Source organism: Chiloscyllium plagiosum, unplaced genomic scaffold (assembly GCF_037043375.1).
Source record: "Chiloscyllium plagiosum isolate Xiang-an unplaced genomic scaffold, Cpla_swu_hap1 HiC_scaffold_16, whole genome shotgun sequence".
NCBI lineage: Eukaryota > Metazoa > Chordata > Chondrichthyes > Orectolobiformes > Hemiscylliidae > Chiloscyllium > Chiloscyllium plagiosum.
The window spans coordinates 27410345-27434737 of record NW_028270154.1 but is presented as its reverse complement, the minus strand read 5'-3'; the positions used below and the strand labels follow the sequence as shown (position 1 = coordinate 27434737).

General features: G+C 40.0%; 1 protein-coding gene across 1 annotated transcript in view; it reads left to right on the top strand.

The window, feature by feature from the left end:
* hspa4a (heat shock protein family A (Hsp70) member 4a) overlaps positions 1 to 24393 on the top strand; it is a 70890-nt gene that overhangs the window by 1255 nt on the left and 45242 nt on the right. Inside the window, exons 2-5 of the mRNA XM_043703337.2 lie at positions 14415 to 14472; positions 20398 to 20538; positions 23789 to 23911; positions 24010 to 24109. Coding sequence (XP_043559272.1) covers positions 14415 to 14472; positions 20398 to 20538; positions 23789 to 23911; positions 24010 to 24109 — 422 coding nt within the window. The remainder of the gene's footprint in view (positions 1 to 14414; positions 14473 to 20397; positions 20539 to 23788; positions 23912 to 24009; positions 24110 to 24393) is intronic.

The following is a 24393-nucleotide window of genomic DNA, read 5'->3' as shown; positions in this document are numbered from 1 at the left end:
ACATCACTGAAAGAAGTTAGATCTGTACCTGGAGTACTTTAACCTACGAGATTGTGGAACACATGTTGGAAGATGGAATTAAAACGAGTGGCTTGCTTTTTAATTTTCAACCCATGCTGACGCAACAATTTGGTTTCTTTCTGTGCCATGAATTTCCCATGGAGATTAGATTAGATTCTCTACAGTGTGGAAACAGGCCCTTCGGCCCAACACGTCCACACCGACCCTCCGAAGAGCAACCCATCCAGACCCATCTCCCTCTGACCAATGCACCCAATACCATTGGCAATTTAGCATGGCCAATTCACCTGACCTGCACATCTTTGGATTGTGGGAGGAAACCGGAGCACCCACGCAGACACTGGGGGAATGTGCAACCTCCACACAGACAGTCGCCTGAGACTAGAATCAAACCTGTGACGCTAGTGCTGTGAGGCAGCAGTGCTATCCACTGAGCCACCTGCCGCCTTATGGACAGTCTAGGCCAAAATAGGACCTTGACAGAGCATATCTGCCAAAACAATTTTACAGTTGCCCACCTTATCTGACGACTTGTGTGACATTCATTACTGATTTGCTCCTCCTTGTCATGAATTGATCATGTGAAATTTGAAGAGCTTTCTGGGTGACAGTCAAATGGCGTTTTTGTGACCAGGTCTGTCAAGAGACATACCGTTGGGTTCGATTCTTGATCTCCTGTTTGTTGTGTACGTTAATGATAGAATATAGGAGGTATTATTAGTAAGCTTGTAGATGACATGGAAACTAATGTAAATGGTAAGAGGGAAAGTGTTAAGCTGGTTGATGGAAAAAGGAATTTAATACTGAAAAGTGAGATGATGCAGTTTGGTGGGGACTAACAAGGCAAATGAGTATGAATAGGATCTAAAGAAGTATAGAGCGTCAAGGGTCTTGATGTGCATGTCTATAGATCCTTAATGGCAACAGAACAGATAGAAAAGGTGGTTAAGAAAGCTTATGGGATACTTATTAGTTAACTTATTGAATACAAGAGCGAAGAGATAAGAGCTGTTATAATGAAATATTGTGTGCAATTCGATTGCCACACAATCGGAAGGATGTGATTGCATTGAAGGGTGCAACAAAAGGGCATAAGTTTAAAGTGAGAGGGGAAAGTTTAAAAGGGACTTAAGGGGCAATTTTTCATGCAGAGGCTGGTGCATATATGGAATGAGCTGCCAGAGGACGTGGTGGATGCCGCTACGATTGCAGCATTTAAAAGGCATCTGTGTGGGTATATGAGTAAGAAGGGTTTAGTGGGATTTGAGTGAAATGCTGTCAGGTGAGACTGGATTCATTTATTATATTGTGTCGGTGTAGACGAGTTGAACCGAAGGGGTCTGTTTCCATGTTCTAAGGCTCTGACTGTAAAACGGATTCACCAGGATATTGCCTGGACTGGAGCGAATCAGCTGTGGTGACACACCACGGGCAAGGGTTGTTTTCCATCAAGCAAAAAAGGTTGAGCAGATGTTCTAACTGAGGTTTAAAAAACGTTTTGAAGGTAAATAGGGAGAAATATTTCCCCTTGCTAAAGGACTCAGTAACCACGTGACACAGTTTTAAGGAGGTGAACAGGAGGTTTTGAGGGGATTGAGGGCAAATGTTTTCACCCAGATGGTTTTGGGTGGTAGAGGGGAACTGTGAAGACATTTTAGGAACTATTTAGATGAATGCTTAATGCCATGATGCACAGTCCCAAGGGCCAAGTGCTGGGAAATCATGATTAGAATGTGTGGACCTTGGACTGGTGTGGGCAATATGGGCCCAAAAGTCTTTTCTGTACTTCAAAAACTACAGATTTCCAGGTAGCTGAGTAAATGAGTATGCATCACTTAGTCATTTTTATTGGAACTTTTCTTTGTGCTTGCTTTTAGAGATTGAAAACAATAATTTGTCTATTTTCATGTCAAAACAAGACAAATTTCTTTAAATCGCACGAAGATGTCCAGTTAATTGTGCCATTTGGCTGATCCTAAAAGATGTGGTTTCAACTGTTCCAGTCTGCCTTTGCAAAGCTTGTAACAAAATACTGCACTCAAATGTCACATGGGCATTTACAACAGTTTTCCAAGGGTGTCCTTATTAGTGGGTTGTGTGTGACTCATCTTTGTGATAGCTCCTAGTTCTTTTTTAATCTTGTGACTAATGGTGTTATTGACAAAATTCAGTCAGCAAACTAATTGCACGATTGTTCCATACTTTCACAGTATTAATTGAATTTATTAGGCAAACATCACTTCCTTCAAAGCATTACGAATTGTATTTATTAATGGCAAAGATGTAATTGATAAAGTTTGTTTTTGTTACTGGATATGCTTTCCTGTGATAGCAACTTGAGCTTTTACATTTGCAATGTGTTTTATTTTTCTTATTTCAGAATCTTTAACATTCTGCTGTACCAATTAAGTTGAGGTGAATGTACCATGTGAACGCATTTGGATTTGTGCTAATTTTCTTCATCAGATGAAGCTATAATGAGAAATGGCTATTTTAAGTTGGGTTATGGTATAAAGAAATTGAGTGAGAATTTGCAATTTGTTTCTGGTTGGGATTGTCGGTCTAAGTTTGGTCAAAAGCTGCAGTACAATTATATCTGCTTTATATATATTTACAGAAAATAGTATATAAATAAATGCTTAGTAGTGAATAATTTAAACATTGCTAAAAGGAGACCAAAAGTTGAAGCTTTTCATCTGGAGCTCATTAGAGATGCACCATTTTATGTAGCCCATGAAGAGGGTGCTGATTGGCTGGATCATCTTGTCATAGAGATGCAAAAAGAAGGGCTTGTATGATTAATGGTAGGCCCTTGGGTAGTCTTGGAGAACAGAGGGACCCAGGGATTCTGGTACATAATTTTTTGCAGTTTGTGTCACACGTAGACAGGGTGGTACAAAAGGAGTTTGGCACACTTGCCTTCATTGCTCAGCCCGTTGAGTATAGGAGTTGGGAAGTCATGTTGAGGTTGTATAGGACATTAATGAGACCTCTTTAGGAAAACTGTTCAGTACTAGTTGCCCAGTTATAGGAAGAATATCATTGGAGAGGGTTCAGTAGAGGGTGTCAATCTCTGTTTATGTGATGTACCCATACCATCCTTTTCCATAGCGTGTAAATTCCTTCACATCATTAGCTCAACAATTTCCCTTTGAAACTATAATTGAATCTGCCTCCACAACACACTCTCTCATGCAATGTTTTACAGAACTTCATCACTTGATACATATTTGCTCTTTTGCGATTCACCTTAGATCAGAATCTTTGTTTTCAACTGTTCCTTCCACAAATGGGGGTAGCAGATGGCAAGAAACAGTATCTGGGCACTTCATGATTTTGCATGTCTCGGACGTATCTTTCATGAACTTTGTCTTTCCAAGCAGAAGAACGGTCTGATCTAAAATAAAACTAAGAAATGCAGGTGCTGGACCTCCTGAAATAAAAACAGAAATTGTTGGAAAAACTCAACAGGTCTGGCAGCATCTATGGAGAGAGAACCAAGTTAATGTTTCTAGTCCAGTGATCTTTCAGTTCATCTCTCAGATGCTTTCAGACCTGTTGAGTTTGTCCTGTTTCTGTTTTCTCTAAATTCCTCATTCCTGTGCTTATTCTTGATTCATTTTTGAACCCTCTCTAAATCCTCACATTTTTCCTCAAGTATAGTTCCCAGAATTGAGCACAATACTCCATTTGAGACCAGCAGTTGTTTCAACACAGGTTCAGTGCTACGACTTTGCTTTTATTACTGTATGCCTCTATTTATAAAGCTTAAGATCGCATATGACTGTTCAATAATTTTTAACAATTTGCCCTGCAACCTTCAACAATTTGTGAACATATGCCCCTAAGTATCTCTGCTGTGGCATTTCTTTCAAATAATATCCCTTGTTACCTTTCCCCTCACTCCTAAAGTTTATCATGTATTAGATTAATATTTTACCTGGGATGGCATGGTGGCTCAGTGATTAGCATTGCTGCCTCATAGCACCAGGGACCCAGGTTCAATTCCAGCAACTATCTGTGTGGAGTTTGCACATTCTCCCTGTCTGTGTGGGTTTCCTCTGGGTGCTCCGGTTTCCTCCCACAGTCCAAAGATGTGCAGTTCAGGTGAATTGGTCAAGGTGAATTGGCCATGCTAAATTGCCAATGGTGTTAGGTGTATCAGTCAGAGGGAAATGGGTCTGGGTGTGTTACTCTTTGGAGGGTCGGTGTGGACTTGTTGGGCCGAAGGGTCTGTTTCCACACTGTAGGGAATCTAATCTAATCTTTAAAAAATCTAGCTATTCCCTCTATCTACTTAAGTTTCTATTACGTAATTTGCGGTGTTGAATAGATTTTCAACTTTTCATGTGTGGGATTCCACCCTTGAAAAATATTGTAACTTTTGCCTCTTTTGTGCACTGTCTGTTTCGGACAGTGCCTGAAATTTCGGCATGATCTGAGCGCAAATGGAGAACCCTGTTGAAAACACCTGTTTGCACCTGAACCCCAAGTGTCATTCCACCATGTGTCCACATCTAGTTGCTGTCACTCATCCTGCTGGGTGGATGCACTGTGCTGTTGGCTGTTTGGGACTGCGGGATTCCACTGAATGCTTTGCTTTGATTTTGCCACTTAATTAAAATAGAACCAAATTGAAGAATAGTTTGTGAAACTGAGTCCTTTGCTTTGCTTCACAAGTGCATGGTCCATCAAGGTCACTTTCTATTGGTCATATCATAGAGATGTACAGCATGGAAACAGACCCTTCGGTGTAGAACTCTCACTCTATGCGCTTGCTGCATTGAGTGTTGAGGTCACTTTTGGTTTTTGAGGTCACTTTTGGTGGTTTTGGCCGTGAAAATTGATATAAAGAACCTCGATTACCTGGCAAGATCGCAAGGTTCTGATGCTTGGCTAAACTATTATCTGGCATTCAATTATCCAGAATTCGATTAACCAAACTAAATACTCCCCACCCATGTCCTTCAGATAATCGAGGTTCCTGTTTTTTTACTCACTTGAAGCAGATTAATTCCTATCTTAGCCTGCTTGGCACAACTTCCTCATTCCTGAAGAAGGGCTTATGCCTGAAACGTCGATTCTCCTGCTCCTTGGATGCTGCCTGACCCGCTGTGCTTTTCCAGCAACACATTTTTCAGCTCTGATCTTCAGCATCTGCAATCCTCACTTTCTCCTAGCAGATTAATTCCAGCCATTTAAGTTGCCTAGAAGCCTTTGCATTTCATCTCCGATCAGAGAAAGTGCTATAATTACATGATTGTCACAGATTTCACTTTTTTTTTGTTCAGCCATTTTTATCTTGTAAATCCATTCTCACCTCAATAAAATTGACTACTAACTTGTTTTACTCTGGGTTTATCCTTTCTTCGTAGTTAAACCTGTGGTCACTGTTTCCTAAATGTTTGCTAACTGACGTGATCTGATGGACCCATGTCATTCCCTGAAACAGATCCAGCAATGCCTCTTTCCTTGAAGAGCTAAAATAACATCATAAAGTCTCTGAGCACACTTCAAAAAAAAACCTTTCCACTGCCATTTATGCCGTTTGTATCCCAGTTTATATCAGAAAATTTGCTTCTCCCATTAAGAGCTGCACCTTCACTTAGTGTATGGTGCTGCCACGTATCTAAATTCTGTAAGACTTTAAGGTGCAGACCAGGTTTGTTTTAAGTTGATTGATTGAAAAAACTGAATCTGAGATGAGGGAAGGCCTTGGGATGTAGTATGACCTGTTAATCGAACTACTTTGGCAGTGGTAAGGAGCAGATCTTTTCAATGGAATTGTGCGTAATCTTTGAAGGGTGTATGTCTAATTTTGCCCTTATTCTGTGTTGATTAGGTCCTATTGAACTCTTAAAAGTTGGTATGTTTTAATTGTGAATTTCTGTTCCCTTGGGGAGAAATGCTTGTAATGCTACAATTTTTATTGGGCGATCTCAAAAAAAATCAGAAATGGTATAATAGACAATGGCTTCAATACTACAAAAGCAAAATATTGTGGTTGATGGAAATCTGAAATAAAGAGAAAATTATGGAAACAGTCAACAGGGAAGGCAATGAATGGCCTTGTGGTATTACCTTAAAACTATTAATCCTGAAACTCTCTTTTAATGTTCTGGGGAACCTGGGTGCAAATAGTAGAATTTGAGTCAGTCATACAGCGTGGAAACAAACCCATCTGTCCAATGAGTCCATGCTGACCATGTTCCCAAACTAAACTAGACCCACCTCCCTGTGTTTTGCCCATATCCCTCCCAACCTTCTCTCTTCATATAATTATCCAAATGTCTCTTATGTTGCAACTATGCCTGCATCCACCACTTCCTCTCACATGTCATTCCACGGACCAACCATTCACTCAGATTTTAAAATTATTTTAAAAACATTCTCCTCTCGCCTTAAAAATACGCCCCACGGTTTTGAACTCTCTCACCCGAGGCAAATGACCTTATCTATGCCCTCGTGATTTTATAAACCTCTATAAAGTCACCTCTGAATCTGCTACGCTAAGTCCCAGCCCATTTCTATAACTTGAGCTCTCTATTCATGGCAATATCTGGTAAATCTTTTCTGAATCCTCTCCAGCTTAATATCCTTCTGTAATAGGGCAACCTGAATTGCATGCCTTAATCCAGAAGAGGACTCCCCAATATGACTACCTCAACATGACATCCCAACTCCTATACTTGAAGGTTTGAACAATAAAGGCAAGAATGGTAAACAGCTTCTTAACCACCCTGTCTACCTGTGACGCAAATTTAAAAGAACTATTTACCCGAACCTCTGTTCTACAACAATACCAGGGCCCTGTTATTCTATAATTCCTGTCCTTTTACTTGTATTACCAAAATGCAATACCTCACATTAATCCAAATTTAAACTCCAACCACCCCTCAGTCCATTTACCCAATTGATCAAGGTCTCTTTATAATCTTAGATAACCTCCTTCACTGTCCATGATACCACTAATTTTGGTGTTATCTGCAAATTTACTAATCTTGCTCTGACATTCTCATCCAAATCATTTATGTAAATGACAGACAAAAGTAGATCCAGTACTGATCCCTGAGGAACACCGCTGGTCACAGGCCTCCAGTCTGAAAAACAACTCTCCTCCTCCACCCTCAGTCTCTTGCCATCTATCCATTTTCTATCCATTTGGCAAGCTCACTCTGAATCCTAAATGATATAATGTGACTAATTAGTCTGTTATGCAGAACCTTGTCAAAGGCTTTTAATAAAGTCAGAGTAAACAATGTCTACCACTTTGCCTTCCTCCATCGTTTTGGTTAATTCCTCAACAAACTCAAATCAGGTCTCTCGCAAAACAATGCTGACTATACCTAATCATTCCTTGCCCCTCTAAATGCCTGTAAATCGTGTCTTTCGGAATCGCTTCCAACAATCTACCCACCAATGATGTCAGATTCATCGGTTTATAGTTCCCAGGCTTACAGCCTTTTCTAAATAAAGGTACAACATTAGCCACCCTCCAGTCATCTGGCATCCTCACCTGTGGTTATAGGTGGTACAGATATTTGTGCTAGGGGCTCTGCAATTTCCTCCATTAATGTCCTGGGGTACACTAGATCAGGTCCTCGAGACTACTTAAGGTTTTACAAATCAAGCATACAGTTTTTACTTTGAATCATTTGTTTGGAACTTCTATAGTGCACATGTTTGTCGAGTTTTGATCTGGAGAAGGTTTTATGTTTGAAATTTTATATTTCTGAAAAAGTCTACATGGAAAAACATGTAGGCAAAGGAGGAGAGATGGTGGAGGGCTGTAAAGGAACTTTTTTAATCCAGCGATTGAAAGCTAACAATTGGAGGATTTGGAGGTTTTTTTCAGCTAAGTGATTTTTTTAAACGTTTAATTTTTAATCTTTTGCATGATTGAGATTAAAATCTCTGGGCAAGGAAGTCTAGTTTATTTTTCTATGTAAAGTGCTATTGAGAGTTTTTTTTAGGCTTAGTGTCACAGAGCATTCAAGAGACACTGACTAGTAAATTTTAGAGAAGTGATTACACAACAGGATCGGACATGACTGTCAGGAAAGGTAAGATAGTTCAGAAGTCTCCTGTGGTTATTCTTCTCTCAAACAGATATTCCATTTGAGTCCTGTTGAAGGAGAGAGTTTCCTCTGAGAAACTAGAAGTGGCGATCAGATCTTGAGCACTAAGAATGAATTTTGTGTTAAGCAGGGTTTGTCAAGATTTAAAAGAATCATGATAGAGGACTGTCCTGTCAGAGGCATAGACAGGAGAATTCTGTGGCTGTGAGCGTGAACCTAAGATAGTGTGTTGCTTTCCTGGTGTCAGAGTACATATCAAAATGATTGTGGCATGTTGTGCAAGGGGAGGGCGAGAAGCTGGAGGCTGTTTGGGAAAGGTTTGAGGCTTTGCGTTGTGAATATAAGAGGTTAGATTAAAAACAGAACCTGAACAGTAGTAATCAGTTTATTCCTGGTGCCAAATTCTAATGAGGAAAGCAATAAAAGATAGCACAGATAATTCAGTAGTGAAGTGTTGGTACAATGCAGGTTCATAGAGTCACTGAGATGTACAGCATGGAAACAGACCCTTCGGGTTCTTGGATAATTGGGATTTCATCTGTGGCAGAAAAGACTTGCTCAAAAGGTATGAGTTTCACCTGAACTGGAAGGGGACCAGAGAGATTGGCTAGTTCTGTTCTGAAACTTAGGTGTGCGGTATGGTGTTGCTAAGTAGCCATAAAGATAGACAGAGATGGATAGCTTGGATTCAGAAAAGAGCAAGTTAATTTGAAAAGACCAATGAGCAAGCCAGAGAACAAGTAACCGAAGAATTTAACTGCATTTATTTCAATACAAGGGGTCTTGCAGGTAAGGCTGATAAACTCAAGACATGTATGGGAACATGCGACTGATTAGATTAGATTAGAATCCCTACAGTATAGAAACATGCCCTTTGGCCCAACAAGTCCACACCGACTCTCTGAAGAGTAACCCACCCAGACCTATTCCCCTACCCTGTATTTACCCCTGACTAATGCACCTGAACACTATGGGCAATTTAGCCTGGCCAATTCAACGAACCTGCACGTCTTTGACTGGGAGGAAACCGGAGCACCCGGACAAAACCTGCGCAAACTCCACACAATCTCCCAAAGGTGGAATTGAACCCAGGTCCCTGGTGCTGTGAGGCAGCAGTGCTAACCACTTAGCCACCAGGCCACCCCATGTCACAACTATTACAGAAACTTGGCTGAAGGAAGGGAAGGACAGTACTAGCAGCTGAATGTTCTGAATTTTAGATGCTATAGGAAGGATAGAAAGGGGGAAAGGTGTACTTGATTTAAGGAAAATATACTGTAATTAGAGAAGAGTATTTCTAATGGATTATCCAATGGGTTGAAATTAGAAATAAAGGGATAATCACCTTGATGGGATTTTACTATAGGTCCCCCAATAGTCAGAAATTGAGAACCAATATATACAGAGATCTCAGATATATGTATGAATGATAGGATTGTAGTAGGGCATTTTAATTTTCCAAACATTGACTGGGGTTGCTACACTGTTTTAAAGTTTGGATGATGAGGGATTTATTAAATGCGTTCAAAAAAGTTTTCTTTATCAATATGTAAATGTTCCTAATAGAGAAGGAGCGAAAATTGACTTTGAATTCAACATCTGAAATTTAAAATCTAAAGATGACCAAGGAATCATTATTGATTGTCAAAAAAGAATTGGCTCCCCAATGCTCTTGAGGGAAACAAATCTGTCTGCTTAATCTGTTCAGTTCTTCATGTAATTCTAGACTCTCAGCAATGTGGTTTATTGTCAACTGCTCTCTCAAATGGCTTAGGAAGCCATTCTGTTGTAAGCATCATTATGAAATCTCAACAAAGTAATGAAACTGGAAGGACAACCTGGCATCAACCTAGGCACCAGAAAAGACAACGGCAGAAGCAGCCCTGTCAACTCTGCAGAATTCTCTTTACTAATATCTGGGGGCTTGTGTCAAAATAAGAACTGTCTCTGCAACAACCTGACATATTGGCACTCATGGTATCATACCTTACTGACAATTCCCCAGCCTTCACCATCACCATCCCCACAAATGTCCTCTTTCTCCAGAAGGACATACTCAACATAAGTGGAGGCATAGTGTTATACCGTCAAGTAAGAGTTGCCATGGGAATCCTCAATATTGACTCCATATCCCATGTAGTCTCATGGCTCCAGGTTAAGCCTGGGCATGGAAACCACTTGCTGAGTAGCATGTACCATCCTCCCATGGCTGATGAATCGTACTCCTGTGTTGAACAAAACTTGGAGGAAGCACTCAGGGTGGCAAGGGTACAAGTTGAACTCTGGAGGATTTCAACATTCACCACGAGTGGCTCAGCAGCAGCACTAATGATCAAGCTGGTCATATCCTGAAGGACACAACTACTGAACTGGATCTCTGGCAAGTGATGAGGGCAAAACATAACTTGATCACCTCCTTGCCAATTTGCTGGCTGCAGATGCATCCCTCTGTGACAGTATCTGTAAGAGTGACCACCACACTGTTCTTTTGGAGTTGAAGTCCTGCCTTCACATGAAGAATAGCCTCCATGTTGTATGGCACTGTCAATATGCTAAATGGGACAGACTTTAAACAGAACTGGACAACTGAGGTGTTGTGGGCCATCAATAGTAGCAGAATTATACTTCAGCACAAGCTGCAACCTCCTGGCCCAATATGTTGTCATCCTGTTTCTCTATCCCTGTATCAGTCAAAGCAAACACTCAGCCACAGTATGGCTTTACTACCTCCATCTTCATTGTGTGCCCTGAAGGGAGAGAGTGATCACCCATGTGTACAGAAACCTGAGTTCTCTGTCTTCTCTCAAACAGCAGATTCTTAAGTAATTATGTCGTCACTTAAAGTGGAGCAGCATCCAAATAAGGGAACATTCATTGATTGGGTGACCATTACAATCAGAGAGCTCAATAGTAAAGATTAAGTCATCTGGCATTATACAATGAATGTTCTTAACATTGTTAACTGGCTTCACATAATGAATGCTTTTTCATCTTGTTAAATGGCTTTACATAAGGTATGCTTTTTCACCTCGTCAATCCACTCCCCTTGCCTCCAGCCCCTCATCGTTTACTGCAAGTTTTTATCTGGTCAAAGACATGCTAGCTGAGCCTTTTGTAAAGCAACCCGAAACTTAACTCCTGCCCTACCTGGTCATGCCTTATACACTTCCTCACCATCACCCACTCAACTATTGGAGAGTGTAGGAGTGCAAGGCAGGAGCAGCACCAGGCATATCTAAAAATAAGGTATCAACCTGATTAAAAATATCAAACTGGACTACTTGCACGTCAAACAGCATAAGCAGCAAGCAAAATGACTGAGCTAAGTGATCTAGGTAAAAACAATGACTGCAGATGCTGGAAACCAGATTCTGGATTAGAGGTACTGGAAAAGCACAGCAGTTCAGGCAGCATCCAAGGAGCAGTAAAATCGACGTTTCAGGCAAAAGCCCTTCACCTGTATTCCTGATGAAGGGCTTTTGCCTGAAACATCGATTTTACTGCTCCTTGGATGCTGCCTGAACTGCTGTGCTTTTCCAGCACCTCTAATCCAGAATGAGCTAAGTGATCCCACAACTAGCAGATCAGATCTAAGCTGTCACAGCAAGTCCTGCCACAGCAAGTCACAAATGGTGCCAATTAAACAACTTGCTGAAGGAAGAGGGTCTGGAGAGGTGTACTAGGATGTTGCCTGGTATGGAAGGTTTGAGTTACAAGTTGTTCTCCTTTCACTACATAGTTGCGATCTCTTGTGATGCTGTGCGATAGAGAATCACGCATTAGAAATAATGCGGCCTATTGGAGAAACCACAAAAAATCGAATTAAAAATCATAATTAGCCTAACAAACAATAGCAGAGTCTAAATTTTGACTTGTTGTAACTGACCTGTATAGTGTAATTCATCAGGATATTCAACTGATTACTCTGGATTAGCATTTTACCTGTTGGCTGCACGACATTCCACCTAGTCTTCTAATCCCAACTCTGCACAAGTCTGATCCCAAAATGAAACCTGCCTTGATAGATCAAGGGTTGAATCTTAGCAAAAGAAATTAAGTATGTTTTGTCAAGTTTTTCAGAGGGTTTCACATTGTGATGCTTGGACACATCTATCATATTTTACAAAGCCCGCCTGATTTATTACCTACCTCATTGGTGCCCCCTCGCTCATTCTAGTGACATTTCCAAAACAACTGACCACATCTTGTGTGTCCCAGAATTGACCAACATCCATAGTGCAGTGTCAACTTAGTAAAACGATATTGTGCACCAAGACAAGTAGTCAGTCTGGAGCTACCCTGCATGATTCCTGACATTGGCCTTGGATGTGGCAGACAATGGGAAATTGAGTTGTTTTTTTACAAATTTCTCTTGTCAATCTTTCTGAACCACACAGCTGTCTACAGGCATAGATTTGTTTGCCAAACTGATGTGCTTTTCTGCAGACATTTTGTCACCTTGCTAAGTGACATTGTTAGTGTGCCTCTGGTGAAGCGTTGGTGGTCGGTGCCACCTGATATTAGTCTGTTTTCTGGTACTTCCGAATCTGAATGAGTGGTTTGTATATGGGGTCCAGTTGAATATGTTCATTGAGTTCCGGTTGGAGTGCCAGAATCCCCTCTCATGTCTCTGTTTTGCCTGTACTAGGATAGCTACATGGTTGTCTGCTTAATACTTGGAATCCAGCAGTTGACAACTATGGCAGGACTGTCACACTGCTAGCTTAAATATACTGTTTGTTTCTGATGTTGTTCATGACCATAACTAACAGCAATATTTATAATAATGCATGAGAGTGTAGTCTGAACAGAAATTTAGATTTTTGGTTGGTTAGGGATAGACAGTTGTAACTCTATTCCTGAAGAAGGGCATGTGCCCGAAACGTCGAATCTTCTGTTCCCTAGATGCTGCCTGACCTGCTGTGCTGTTCCAGCAATAAAGTTTCACCAGTTGTAACTCTATACCATGCACTAATAGAATTGGCACAGAATATTATTAACTTCAAGTCAACTCATTTCTAGAAACTGACTTAAGCACATTATATGCAGAACTGCAAAAGAAACATTAACCATAACTTGCTGAACTGAGATTCACAAAATTATACTTGAAATGTGCATACTATCTAAAGTGTTTATATTAACACTTATTGGGTTTCCTCTACATCTACATCTTGAATGAGGAGATAGAAACGGTACAGAGTACTATAGATCATATAGTGCCACTCCTCTGAACAACTGCACAGAGGACTTCAGTATTTTGCATTCCATCACGCCTACGATTAAGGCCAATATTGCAATTGGCTACCTAGCTACTTGCTGACTGTAACTCAATAGCATGGACCTCCAGGATTGACAGTAGTTTGCGGACCATCATTTAGAACAGCAACAACTGTCCATGAATCTATTTTGTACAGCATCTCAACGTCAAAATGAAAAGTCAATGTGGTAGGAAGGATGTGATTGCTCGAGTGCAGTGGAGATTTGCTAGAAAGTTTCCAGGGCTGCAGAATTGCAGCTATGAGAAGAAATTGGAGAGTTTAGTGTTGCTTAACTTGAACAGAGAAGGCTGAGGGGCAGCATGATTGAGGTATACAAAATTGTGAGCGGTAGAGTGATTAAACTGGATCAGCCAGTTTCTGTTGGCAGTGTTCAAAAACCAGGGGTCTTGGATTCAATCTAAGTGGCAGAAGAATTAGAAGGAATGTGAGGAAAAACCTTTTTGTGCAGAGGGTGGTGAGTGTTTCAAATTCACTGCCTGAGTTGGTGCTGGAGGAAGAGACCCTAAACTCTTTCAAAAGTACCTGGATCTGCACCTTAAATGCTATAAGATGCAGGTTTATGGGCTGTACGCTGGGAGATGGGAATAGAAAGACCATCATGGGTGTTTTTGGATTGGTGTGGACAGAATGGGCCAAATGGCCCCCTTTTGTGCTGTAGTGCTATATCTATAGTTCCAAGAATGAAAGAGTGCAAGACCCAATTGGCCTATTTCTTATATTCTTGCTACTGATGGGATGCAGCCAGGATTCATTGCCTTTGTATCGGTGCCTTCAGTTATTTGATATCTAATGGGGTGAATTGAATTAACTGAAGACTGACATTGCCCCCCTAGACATCTTGAAAGAAGGCTGAGATAAATTGAGGCTGAAAATTGTTGCAAGCATTTAAGGCATGTTTTTTGCACTAACTCCTCCCATTATTGAGAATATGAATTATTGTGGTTCCTGCTCCTCTAGCTAGTTGTACTTCTGTACAAATAGGGTGCAAGTTGGCATCCAAGTATAGTTACATAATGCACTTTTTTTAAAATTACAGGTCTTGTGTTTCCTTGGGACCTAGAAATCGTTCATTTGGAGCTGCTGCTAAAACTCAGGTAGGAAAAGCTCAGTGCATCCTTTACGAAGAGCTGGAAAATTCCAGATGGTGCAATAATCCTGTTGTATTGTAATGTAATTGTCATCAAGCTGCTATCATTGATATTCTCAACTAGAATGAGAATTGTATTCAAGGGTAACAAAGTTTTTGAATCCATTTTATTTCACAAGTAGTCTTTCATGAGTCATGTAAGAGCCACATCTAGTGACGTAAGAGGTAATGTGGTCTTGCATTCAGGTGGAATGTGTTGTTTGCATGAGCCACACAAATTTTTGTTTTTGAATTTGCTGGTTCTAATTTATGCATGTTGACAATGAGCTGGCTGGATACTTAGTGCCAGATCAAACAAACAGACTGGCCCCATCTGAATCTGCTGCATCTGGTAATTATGAGCAGAAAAGTACTGTAAAATGTTACATCGTATGTTTGAATTTCATTTTCCCAGTTTACCAATAAGCTAAACAGCTACAGCAATAACTGTACATCGCCATTCTATGTTCCCACCTTCTGTGAATGGTTGAAAGAAACTGACCCTCAAATTCAAAATTTGACAATACTTAAGATTATTAAAAAATAAGAACAGGCATAGGCCAATGGGTCTATTGAACCAGATCTCCCTCAATAATATCATGATTGATCTAATCATGGCCTCCATTCCCTTCTGGATAGAATACCTATCTTGTTCAGCCTTAAATATATTCAATGACTAGGCCTCCAACTAGGACTGCAATGAAACAAAATTCCTAAAAATAATAATCCTGTTGCAAGAAGGATTTGTTCTTCATTTCAAACTTAACTGGGAGGTCAACTATTTTTTTTTAATCTATCCTCTAGTTTTAGAATCTCCCCTGAAAGGAAATGTCCCCGAGAAAATATCTCCTTTGCACCTGCCCTGTCATGCACCCTCAAAATCTTTCATTTTTGAGTAAGATCACCTCTCCTCAATGTGCTCTATACTTGTGGAAAAACCTCGCTCTTTTCATATTCCATTCTCCTTACATTAGGTGGCAACATTCCATTGGCCTTTCACTTGATTGTACCTGTGTGCTAACTTTGATTCATGGACGAGGGCAGCCAGCTCTCTCTCGGCTGTGCAAATGGTGTTAACCTTTTCAGGCTTCCGATCTGAAATTTTGGAAAATAATTTGTCCGTCTATACATATGACACGCGCTTTTTTTGATACCCTGTGAGATAGACCATTAAATCTAGAGGGTTTGTTAGCCCTTGTTTCTTTAGTTTTCTCAGTGCTTTTTCTCTGATCTTGATTATTTTCACATTCTTCCTTTTACTTGCTGATTTCCTAATATTTCGTGAAGACATATACAAAATACCTATTAGTTTGTCATTTGTTTCCCATTAATTCTTCAGTGTCTCTTTCTCCAATAAATCTAATCTTTGTTACTCTCTCCCTTTTTTATTAAAGTTATAGAATCTATATTTACTGTTAGAATTTAGTTGTTTTTTGCTTAGCACATAAACTTCTAACTTATAATTTAGACATACTTTGGACTTCTGGACAGCCGTGAATTTCTTGCAGTTTTTTCCCTTTTCAATTCGATCCCATCTTCTACTTTTATTAGTTAACAGTGGGTGGTGTGTTTCTTGTTCTCGCACTGAATGTGGAATTCTGTCATATTTCGAATTTTGCCTTAAGGATCTTTTACTATTAGGCTGTCAATTAATTGCCTCATTATACATTACCAGATCTCAAATAGTTTGTGGCTGGTTCCAGAAGGGTATTGTTCCAAGAAACTGTCCTGAATGAATTCCATGTACTCAGCCTCTAGTGTGCCTTTGCCAATTTGATTCATCCAATCTTTTATGAAGATTCAAATCTCGTATTACCAATGCAGCACCTTTCATACAAGCCACCATATCGAGGTTGCTCTCAAGGGAGCAGGCGACTTTGGCCTTGCCTAAATTCAGAAGAGTCTATGTGCAAAGATCATCTACATCTAACTTCAAATTTTCTCTTTGCGAATTCTAACGTAGTTAATCAAATCCCAAACTATTAGTCAGTAAATATCCATCTTTGTGAGTTCCAAATTGATAATTAACTGTCAATCATTTTAAATGCAGATATTTTTTTAAATAAGACTATTATTAAATTGCATTTTTTAATTGAATTAGTTTTATTGTTGTTACTTTGATTTTTTAAAAAGGGAGGAAGTCAAAGCTCATTCACAAAATTGCTCTAACTAGTGATAAATTATGCAAACTTTGAGCCTGATTCTACCATTTTTATCAAAACCTACTTAAAATACAGAATTACTATTTGTGCAAGATGCAGTGATAACCAGGTATTTATGAAAATGCATTCAATTAAAGCTATAAGTGTATTCTTTATACTAGTGAGTCATATGTAGGAAGAAATTTGCGGTGTGCTGCATCGGGGATTGGAATTTATAATTGGAGATAAATTAGTCAAAGAATCCCATTTTTGTTAGCTATCTCCCTCCATGTCTTTGTGTTGATAGACACTGGCTTTTAGCACTGTTGGTGACTTGAAGTTGAATCTACAATTATTTATTCTGTATATTTTATCCACTTTTATCTTGCAATGTCCACGTTCCATTTTATTCTATTGTCCATTCCCAATTGCTCTGGAGAATATGGTGTGAGCTGCCTCCTTGAACTGGTAAAGGGACACCACAGTGCTGTTAGGAGGTTCAAGATTTTGATCCTGGTGAAGAAACAACATTACAATTCCAAATCAGGATGGTGTGTACCTTGCAGTAGACATTTCAGGTGTTCCCTGAAATTCTGTACCTGCTACCCTTGTCCTATGTGGTAGAGGTTGAGAGTTTGGAAAATGCTGCTGCTGTGTATCAGTGTTGAAAGTGGTGGAATTCATGCTTTTCAAGTAGACTGTTTTGTCCTGGATAATGCTAAACTTTGTATCATTGCTGCATGGATCCAGATAGGTAGAGTATTCCATTGCATTCTTGACCTGTGCCTTGTAGGTGGAATACAGACACTGGGGCGAAACAAAGCTGCAGAATTTCTAGTCTCTATTCTGCTATTAGAACCGAAGTTACAGCACAAAAGTCACTTAATCCATCGTGTCTTTGTCTCCCAAATGAACTGTCGCCGGCTCTAATCCCACTTATTGGACCTGGTCTGTAGCTTCACTGGTTACAGTACAGGTGCACATTCAGGTCTCTTTTAAAAGGTGAAGAGCTCCACCTCAACCTTCAAACTGCTTAGTGAATTTCAAATACTTGCGACCACCTAGGTTTTCTTTTTTAAAAAAAAGCTTTCCTCGTGTTCCTCTAATCCCTCTCCCTTAAATTTTTGGCCCCTGGTAATTGACCCGCCCACTAAGGAAAACAGGTCATCCATGTCCACACTATCCATGCTCCTCATTATTTTGTACACTTGAATCACCCCTCAGCCTCTCCTCACTAATCTGTCTTCAGCTGCAATTTCCAAGTCCCAAAAACACAGCTAAATCTTCACTATACCGTGGAATTCCTTGTCACGGAGCGCAGTGGGTGGAATTCATTGCCATGGAGTGCAGTGGAGGCTGGGACATTAAATGTCTTCAAGGCAGACATTGATAAATTCTTAATCTCGTAAGGAATTAAGAGCTATGGGGAGAGTGCGGGTAAGTGGAGTTGAAATGCCCATCAGCCATGATTGAATGGCAGAGTCGACTCGATGGGCAAGAATGGCCTTATTTTCACTCCTCTGTCTTATGGACTTATCTCTAGAGCAATTATATTCTTACAATGTGACCAAAAGTGTGTACACAAATTCAGCTATGGCTTAAATAATGTATTATATATTTCCAGCAGTACACCCCTGTATTTGTACCTTACCAAATGAGAAAAGCACCACATATGCCTCCTTTGCTACCTTACCTAACCATTTTGTTACTGCCAAGGGCCTGTGGACATGCACTCAAACGTGTCTCATTCTTTCTCAAGAGATTTCAAGATCCTGTTTATTGTGTTTCCTTGCTTTGTTTGCCTTTCCCAAATGCATTATCTCTCTCCTATATGAATTGAATTCCATTTACTGTTTTTTTTTTCCCAGCCATCCTATTCAACCGAGCCATTGATATCACCTGTGGTCAGTAGCCACTTTTGTCACTAGCAATTGTCTGGCAAATCTCTGCACATTTCTCAGTCATGCCTCTGGCATTTAAGTCCAAATTATTGTTATGCAGCAAACCACATATACAACACGCAACACAGTGGATTTGCAAAAATATGTATTGACAATTACTGTTTATCTTCTATCACTGAGCCAATTTTAGATCCAAATCATCATATTCTGTGCCTTCTAAGAGCTTTACTTTACTGACCAGTCTTCCAGTTAGGATCTTGTCAAATGCTTTACTACAATCCTTGTAAACAACATCCGTTACACTATCCTCGTCAATTCTCCCTGCTCCTTCCTCAAAAAAACTAAACTAGTAAGACTGACTTTCCCTAAACAAAACAGTTCTGATGAGGTGTTCGTGATTCATTTGTGACTTTCCAAGTAACAGGTAATCCTTTTTCTGGATGCAAGGTTCAATACCTACAGTATTTATATGCCTGGTCCATTTGTGTTTTGAGCAGTTCCAGGATGTTGATGTAGGCACTGGAGGGGTGTATGTTTCTTGTCATTTGTAAGCCCAAACGTGGATGGTGTCCAAGTTTTGCATCTGGAAACTGCTTCAGGATTGAACTGCACTCAAATAGGACTAATCATCAATGAACATCTCCACTTCTGACCTTTGTTTGAGGGACAATCATTAATGAAGCAGCTGAAGATGATTTAGGACACTCCCCTCAGGAACCCCTGCAGAGACATCCTGGAGTTGAGATAGCTGAAATCTTTTTTTAAACAACAATCTGCTTCTTTTGAGATATGACTTCAACGAGTGGAGAATTTTCCCTCCTGATTCCCATTAATTTCAGTTCTGGGAAGTCTCCTTGGTGCTTTAGTTGGTTGAGTGCTTCCTTCATATCAAGGAAAGACTCTTGTTCTCATTTCGCTTTTGGAATCCTGTTCTTTGGTCCACGTTTGAACCAAGGCTGTAGTGAGGTCAGGAGCTGCATGATCCTGGCAGAACCCAAACTGAGCCTCATTGAGCGAATTATCGCTGATGCACATGCATTGATTGCATTGCTGATGGAGTGTATGTTGATTGGACAGTAATCAGAAAGCCACTTCAACACACCTTGTTCAACAACTCTATCTCGGGCCGTGGCAATGCTCTAGAAAAGTTTCGTGCAATCTGGAAAAATAGCACCTCATTTTCCACTTCGGAACTCTACAGCCTTTTGGACTCCATGTAGAGTTCAACAATTGAAGGGCTTGAGGCACTTTCTCTGATGTCTTACCCCAACCCTGAGCGGCAGACCTTGTTATCACATGATGTGCTATTACAAGCAACCCATCATTAACCACTCAAGTCCTAATAGCAGTTATTCCTTCTCCTAGGCAGACCATTATCCCCTCCTTTCTGTCCAATGGCTCCTCTCTCTTTAGGCTCCATCTCCACTTAATGTTCACTTTCTCATTTTCACCCAACCACCCTATAAAAATCTAATGCATTTTCCTAGCTACTATCAAGTCTGAAGGGTCACTGGACCTGAAACGTTAACTCTGTATAGCTGCTGCAAAACCTGCTGAATTTTTCTAGTAAATTCTGTTTTTGGTGGCGTTAACCTACTTTGTGTGTGCGTAGGCATGCCTGGTGAATCTTGCACTTTGTTGGATAGATGTTGGTGGTTTAACTGTTTACAAGTCAACTAGGATCAGAAATGTGATGTTTTACTCAATATTTAATATAATTTATGGTTAAATTAGACTAAGTAAATAAAGTTGCATCTTGGGTATTGAATTATAAAGTTATTGCAAATTAATTTGAGAACTTTTTTAAAAATAGAAATAAACTGCAAATTAAATTTTAACCTCTCTCTGTAGATAGTGTCCAATGTGAAAAATACTTTACAAGGATTTAAAAGGCTCCATGGCAGAGCTTTCTCGGATCCATTTGTAAGAGCTGAGCAATCCAAGCTTGGATATGAACTCGTCCAGATGCCAAGTGGTACCACAGGTGTTAAGGTTTGTACTATAAAGTTCAGTTAGATTTGCCATTAGAATGGAAATAAAGTTGGTATCCAGATTCTTTCAAGTCTGTCAATTTTGACCAATATGGGATAGCCATGATAATGCCCAAAATAGAATATGAGCAAGCTCTTTTAAATTACTTCGTTACCTAGTCTATTTAGGTCGGATCTTTTCTATTCTTCAAAATAGAAATTAAATACCTGCAATATAATTGGCTAAGAGACATCTGTCCATGTTTAAGACAATATCATTGTTTTTCCAGTGAAGGTTAAGCACAAATGCTTAAGAACAGTTTGTAAAAGATTATTCAAAATGTCTCCTACATATGAATGCAGTGCATTGAGCACATTAGAAAGCATTCACTTGGCCATTGCTAAATGCCTCAATTTAATTGTGCGCTTTTATCTAGTAATATCTCTCATGCAGTGAGGTGTGAAATTATTTTAATTTGCTGCCCATCCCTACATAACCTGAACTAAGTGGCTTGTTAGGCCATTTCAAACCGTAGTTGAGAGTCAGCCACGTTGTTTTAAGTCTAGAGTCACATCTAGATCAGACCAGGTAAGATCAGATTTCTTTTTATGTTACTTTGCAATGGCATTTCATAGCTAATAATATATAAAACAACATTTAGGTGCTAGCCTTCTCCTGTCAACTACAAACAACAAACTTTCTGTCGGGATATTAGTCAAGGACAGTATTACAGTGGCAGACATGACATTTGATGAGAGGTAGTATGGGCTGAGGTTAGAAACAGGAAAGGAGCGGTCACCCTATTGGGAGTTCTGTTTCGACCTCCAAATAGTTCCAGAGATGTAGAGGAAAGGATAGCAAAGATAATTCTAGATAGGAGCAAGAGTGACAGGGTAGTTGTTATGGGTGACTTTAACTTTCCAAATGTTGACTGGAAGTACTGTATTCATGCACTTAGATGGGTCAGTTTTTGTCCAATGTGTACAGGATGGTTTCCTGACATTGTATATAGACAAGCCACATTGCATTTGGTACTGGGTAATGAAGCTGACCAGGTGTTAGATTTGGAGATAGGTGAGCACTTTGGTGGTAGTGACCACAATTTGGTTATGTTTACTTTAGCGATGGAAAGGGGTAGGTATAAACTGTAGGGCAAAAGTTATTGCTGGAGGAAAGGCAATTATGATGTGATTAGGCAAGATTTAGGATGCATTGGATGGGGAAGGAAACTGTAGGGGATGGACACCATTGAATGTGGTGTTTATTTAAGGAACAGCTACTGCGTGTCCTTGATAAGTATGTATCTATCAGGCAGGGAGGAAGAGGTCAAATCAGGGAGCTGTGGTTTAGGAAGGAAGTTGAATCTCTTGTCAAGAGGAAGAAGGCTTATGTTAGGATGAGACATGAAGGCTCAGTTAGGACACTTGAGAGTTACAAGCTAGCCGGTAAGACCTAAGTGAACTAAGAGGAGCCAGAAAGGGGCATGAGAAGTTGTTGGCAGATAGAATAAAGGAAAACCCTAAATAAAAGTATGACTGGCGTAAGGTTAGGGACATTCGAGGAAAGTAGTGGGAAGTTGTGCATGGAGTCCAAGGAGGTAGAAGCGCTAAATGAATATTTTTCATCAGTAGTCACACTGGAAAATGGCTGTTGCTGAGGAGAATACTGAGGTACAGGCTACTAGACTAGATGGGATTGAGGTTCACAAGGAGGAGGTGTTAGCAATCCTGGAATGTGTAAAAATAAGTTCCGTGGGCTGGATGGGATTTTTCCTAGGATTCTCTGGGAAGCTAAGGAGGAGATTGCAGAGCCTTATGGCTTTGATCTTTGTTGTCATTGTCTATTGGAATAGTGACTAGAGGAAAGCAAATGTCTCCTTGTTCATAAATGGGAGTAAAGGTAACCCTGGTAATTACAGACCAACGAGCCTTCCTTCAGTTGTAAAGTGTTGGAAAAGATTATAAGAAATAGGATTCACAATCATCTAGAGAGGAGTAAGTTGATTAGTGATAGTCAGCATGTTTTTGTGAAGGATAGTCTCTTTCAAACGTTATTGAGTTCTTTGAGAAGGTGACCAAACAGGTGGATGAGGGTAGAGCGGTTGATGTGGTGTATACAGATTTATTTAAGGTGATTGCACAAAATAGGGAGGCATGGGATAGAGTAATTTAGCAGTTTAGATCAGAAATTGGCTAGCTGAAAGAAGACAGAGGGTGGTGGTTGATGGGAAATGTTCATCCTGGAGTTCAGTTATTAGTGGTGTTCCACAAGGATCTGTTTTGGGGCCACTGCTGTTTGTCAGTTTTATAAATGACCTGGATGAGGGCACAGTAGGATGGTTTAGTAAATTTGCAGATGATACTAAGGTAGGTACAGATGTAAATGTTGCAAGTTACAGAAAGACATAGATAAGCTGCAGAACTGGGCTGAGAGGTGGCAAATGGAGTTTAATGTGGAAAAGTGTGAAGTGATTCACTTTAGAAGGAGCAACAGGAATGCAGAATACTGAGCTAATGGTAAGATTCTTGATAGTGTAGATGAGCAGAGAGACGTTTGTGTCTATGTACATAGATCCTTGAAAGTCGCTACCCAGATTGATAGTGTTGTTAAGAAGGCATACAGTGTGTTAGCTTTTATTGGTAGAGGGATTAAGGTTTGGAGCTGCAGCTATACAAAACTCTGTGGTTGCACTTGGGGTATTGCTTACAGTTCCGGTCACCACATAACAGGAAGGATGTGGAAGCTTTTGAAAGGGTGCAGAGGAGATTTACCAGGATGTTGTCTGGTATGGAGGAACACGTCTTTGAAGGAAAGACTGAGGGAGCTTGAGGCTGTTTTCGTTAGAGAAGGTTGAGAGGTGACTCTATTCAGACACATCAGATAATCAGACGATTAGATAGGGTGGGCAGTGAGAGCTTTTTTCTTCAGGTGATGGCTAGCATGTGGAGACTTGGCTTTAACTTGAGGGGTGATAGGTATAGGACAGATGTCAGAGGTAGTTTCTTTACTCTGTAGTATGGGCATGGAATGCACTGCCTGCAGCAGTAGTAGACTTCCCAACTTTAAGGGCATTTAAGTGGTCATTGGATAAACACAAAGATGAAAATGGAATAGTGTAGGAAAGATAGACCTCAGATTGGTTCCACAGGTTGGTGCAACATTGAGGGCTGGAGGGCCTGTACTGCACTGTTATGTTCTATATTGTTAAAACAACTCAAATTAGCAAAATTATTTTTTTTCTCAAATCTGGCTTGCATTTTTATTTTAAAAGGTTTCATACATGGATGAGGAAAGATCTTTCAGTGTGGAGCAAGTGACAGGAATGTTATTGACAAAACTGAAGGAAACAGCTGAAACTGCACTGAAGAAACCAGTCTTGGATTGTGTGATATCAGTAAGTCATAAAGTTATTAATTGTACAGTATAGAATGTTTTGTTTTGGAAGTTGTCTGCAAAAAGATACTTTTTTCATCTTCTGTATACCGTTTATAGGTTCCATGTTTCTACACAGATGCTGAGAGGAGGTCTGTAATGGATTCTGCACAGATTGCAGGACTCAACTGTTTACGGCTAATTAATGAAACCACTTCAGGTAATAGTTAAATGTTTTTTATGACCAGTATTCTTCTTGGAGAGTGAATTAGATTAATCACATTGTAGCTGCTCATTTTCACAAAAACTAATATTGATACAGTTTGAAGACATGTATAAACCAGATTGTTTTATTGGTGAGGATGGGATTTGAACCATTGTCCTGCACCATGTATTGAATGACTACCCTGTTGCAATCTCTGCTCGTAATAACATGCTAGTGATTCACAGTATTAATCTAGTGTGAGATATTGTTATAGGCTATCTTCATTAAGCTTAGCTATA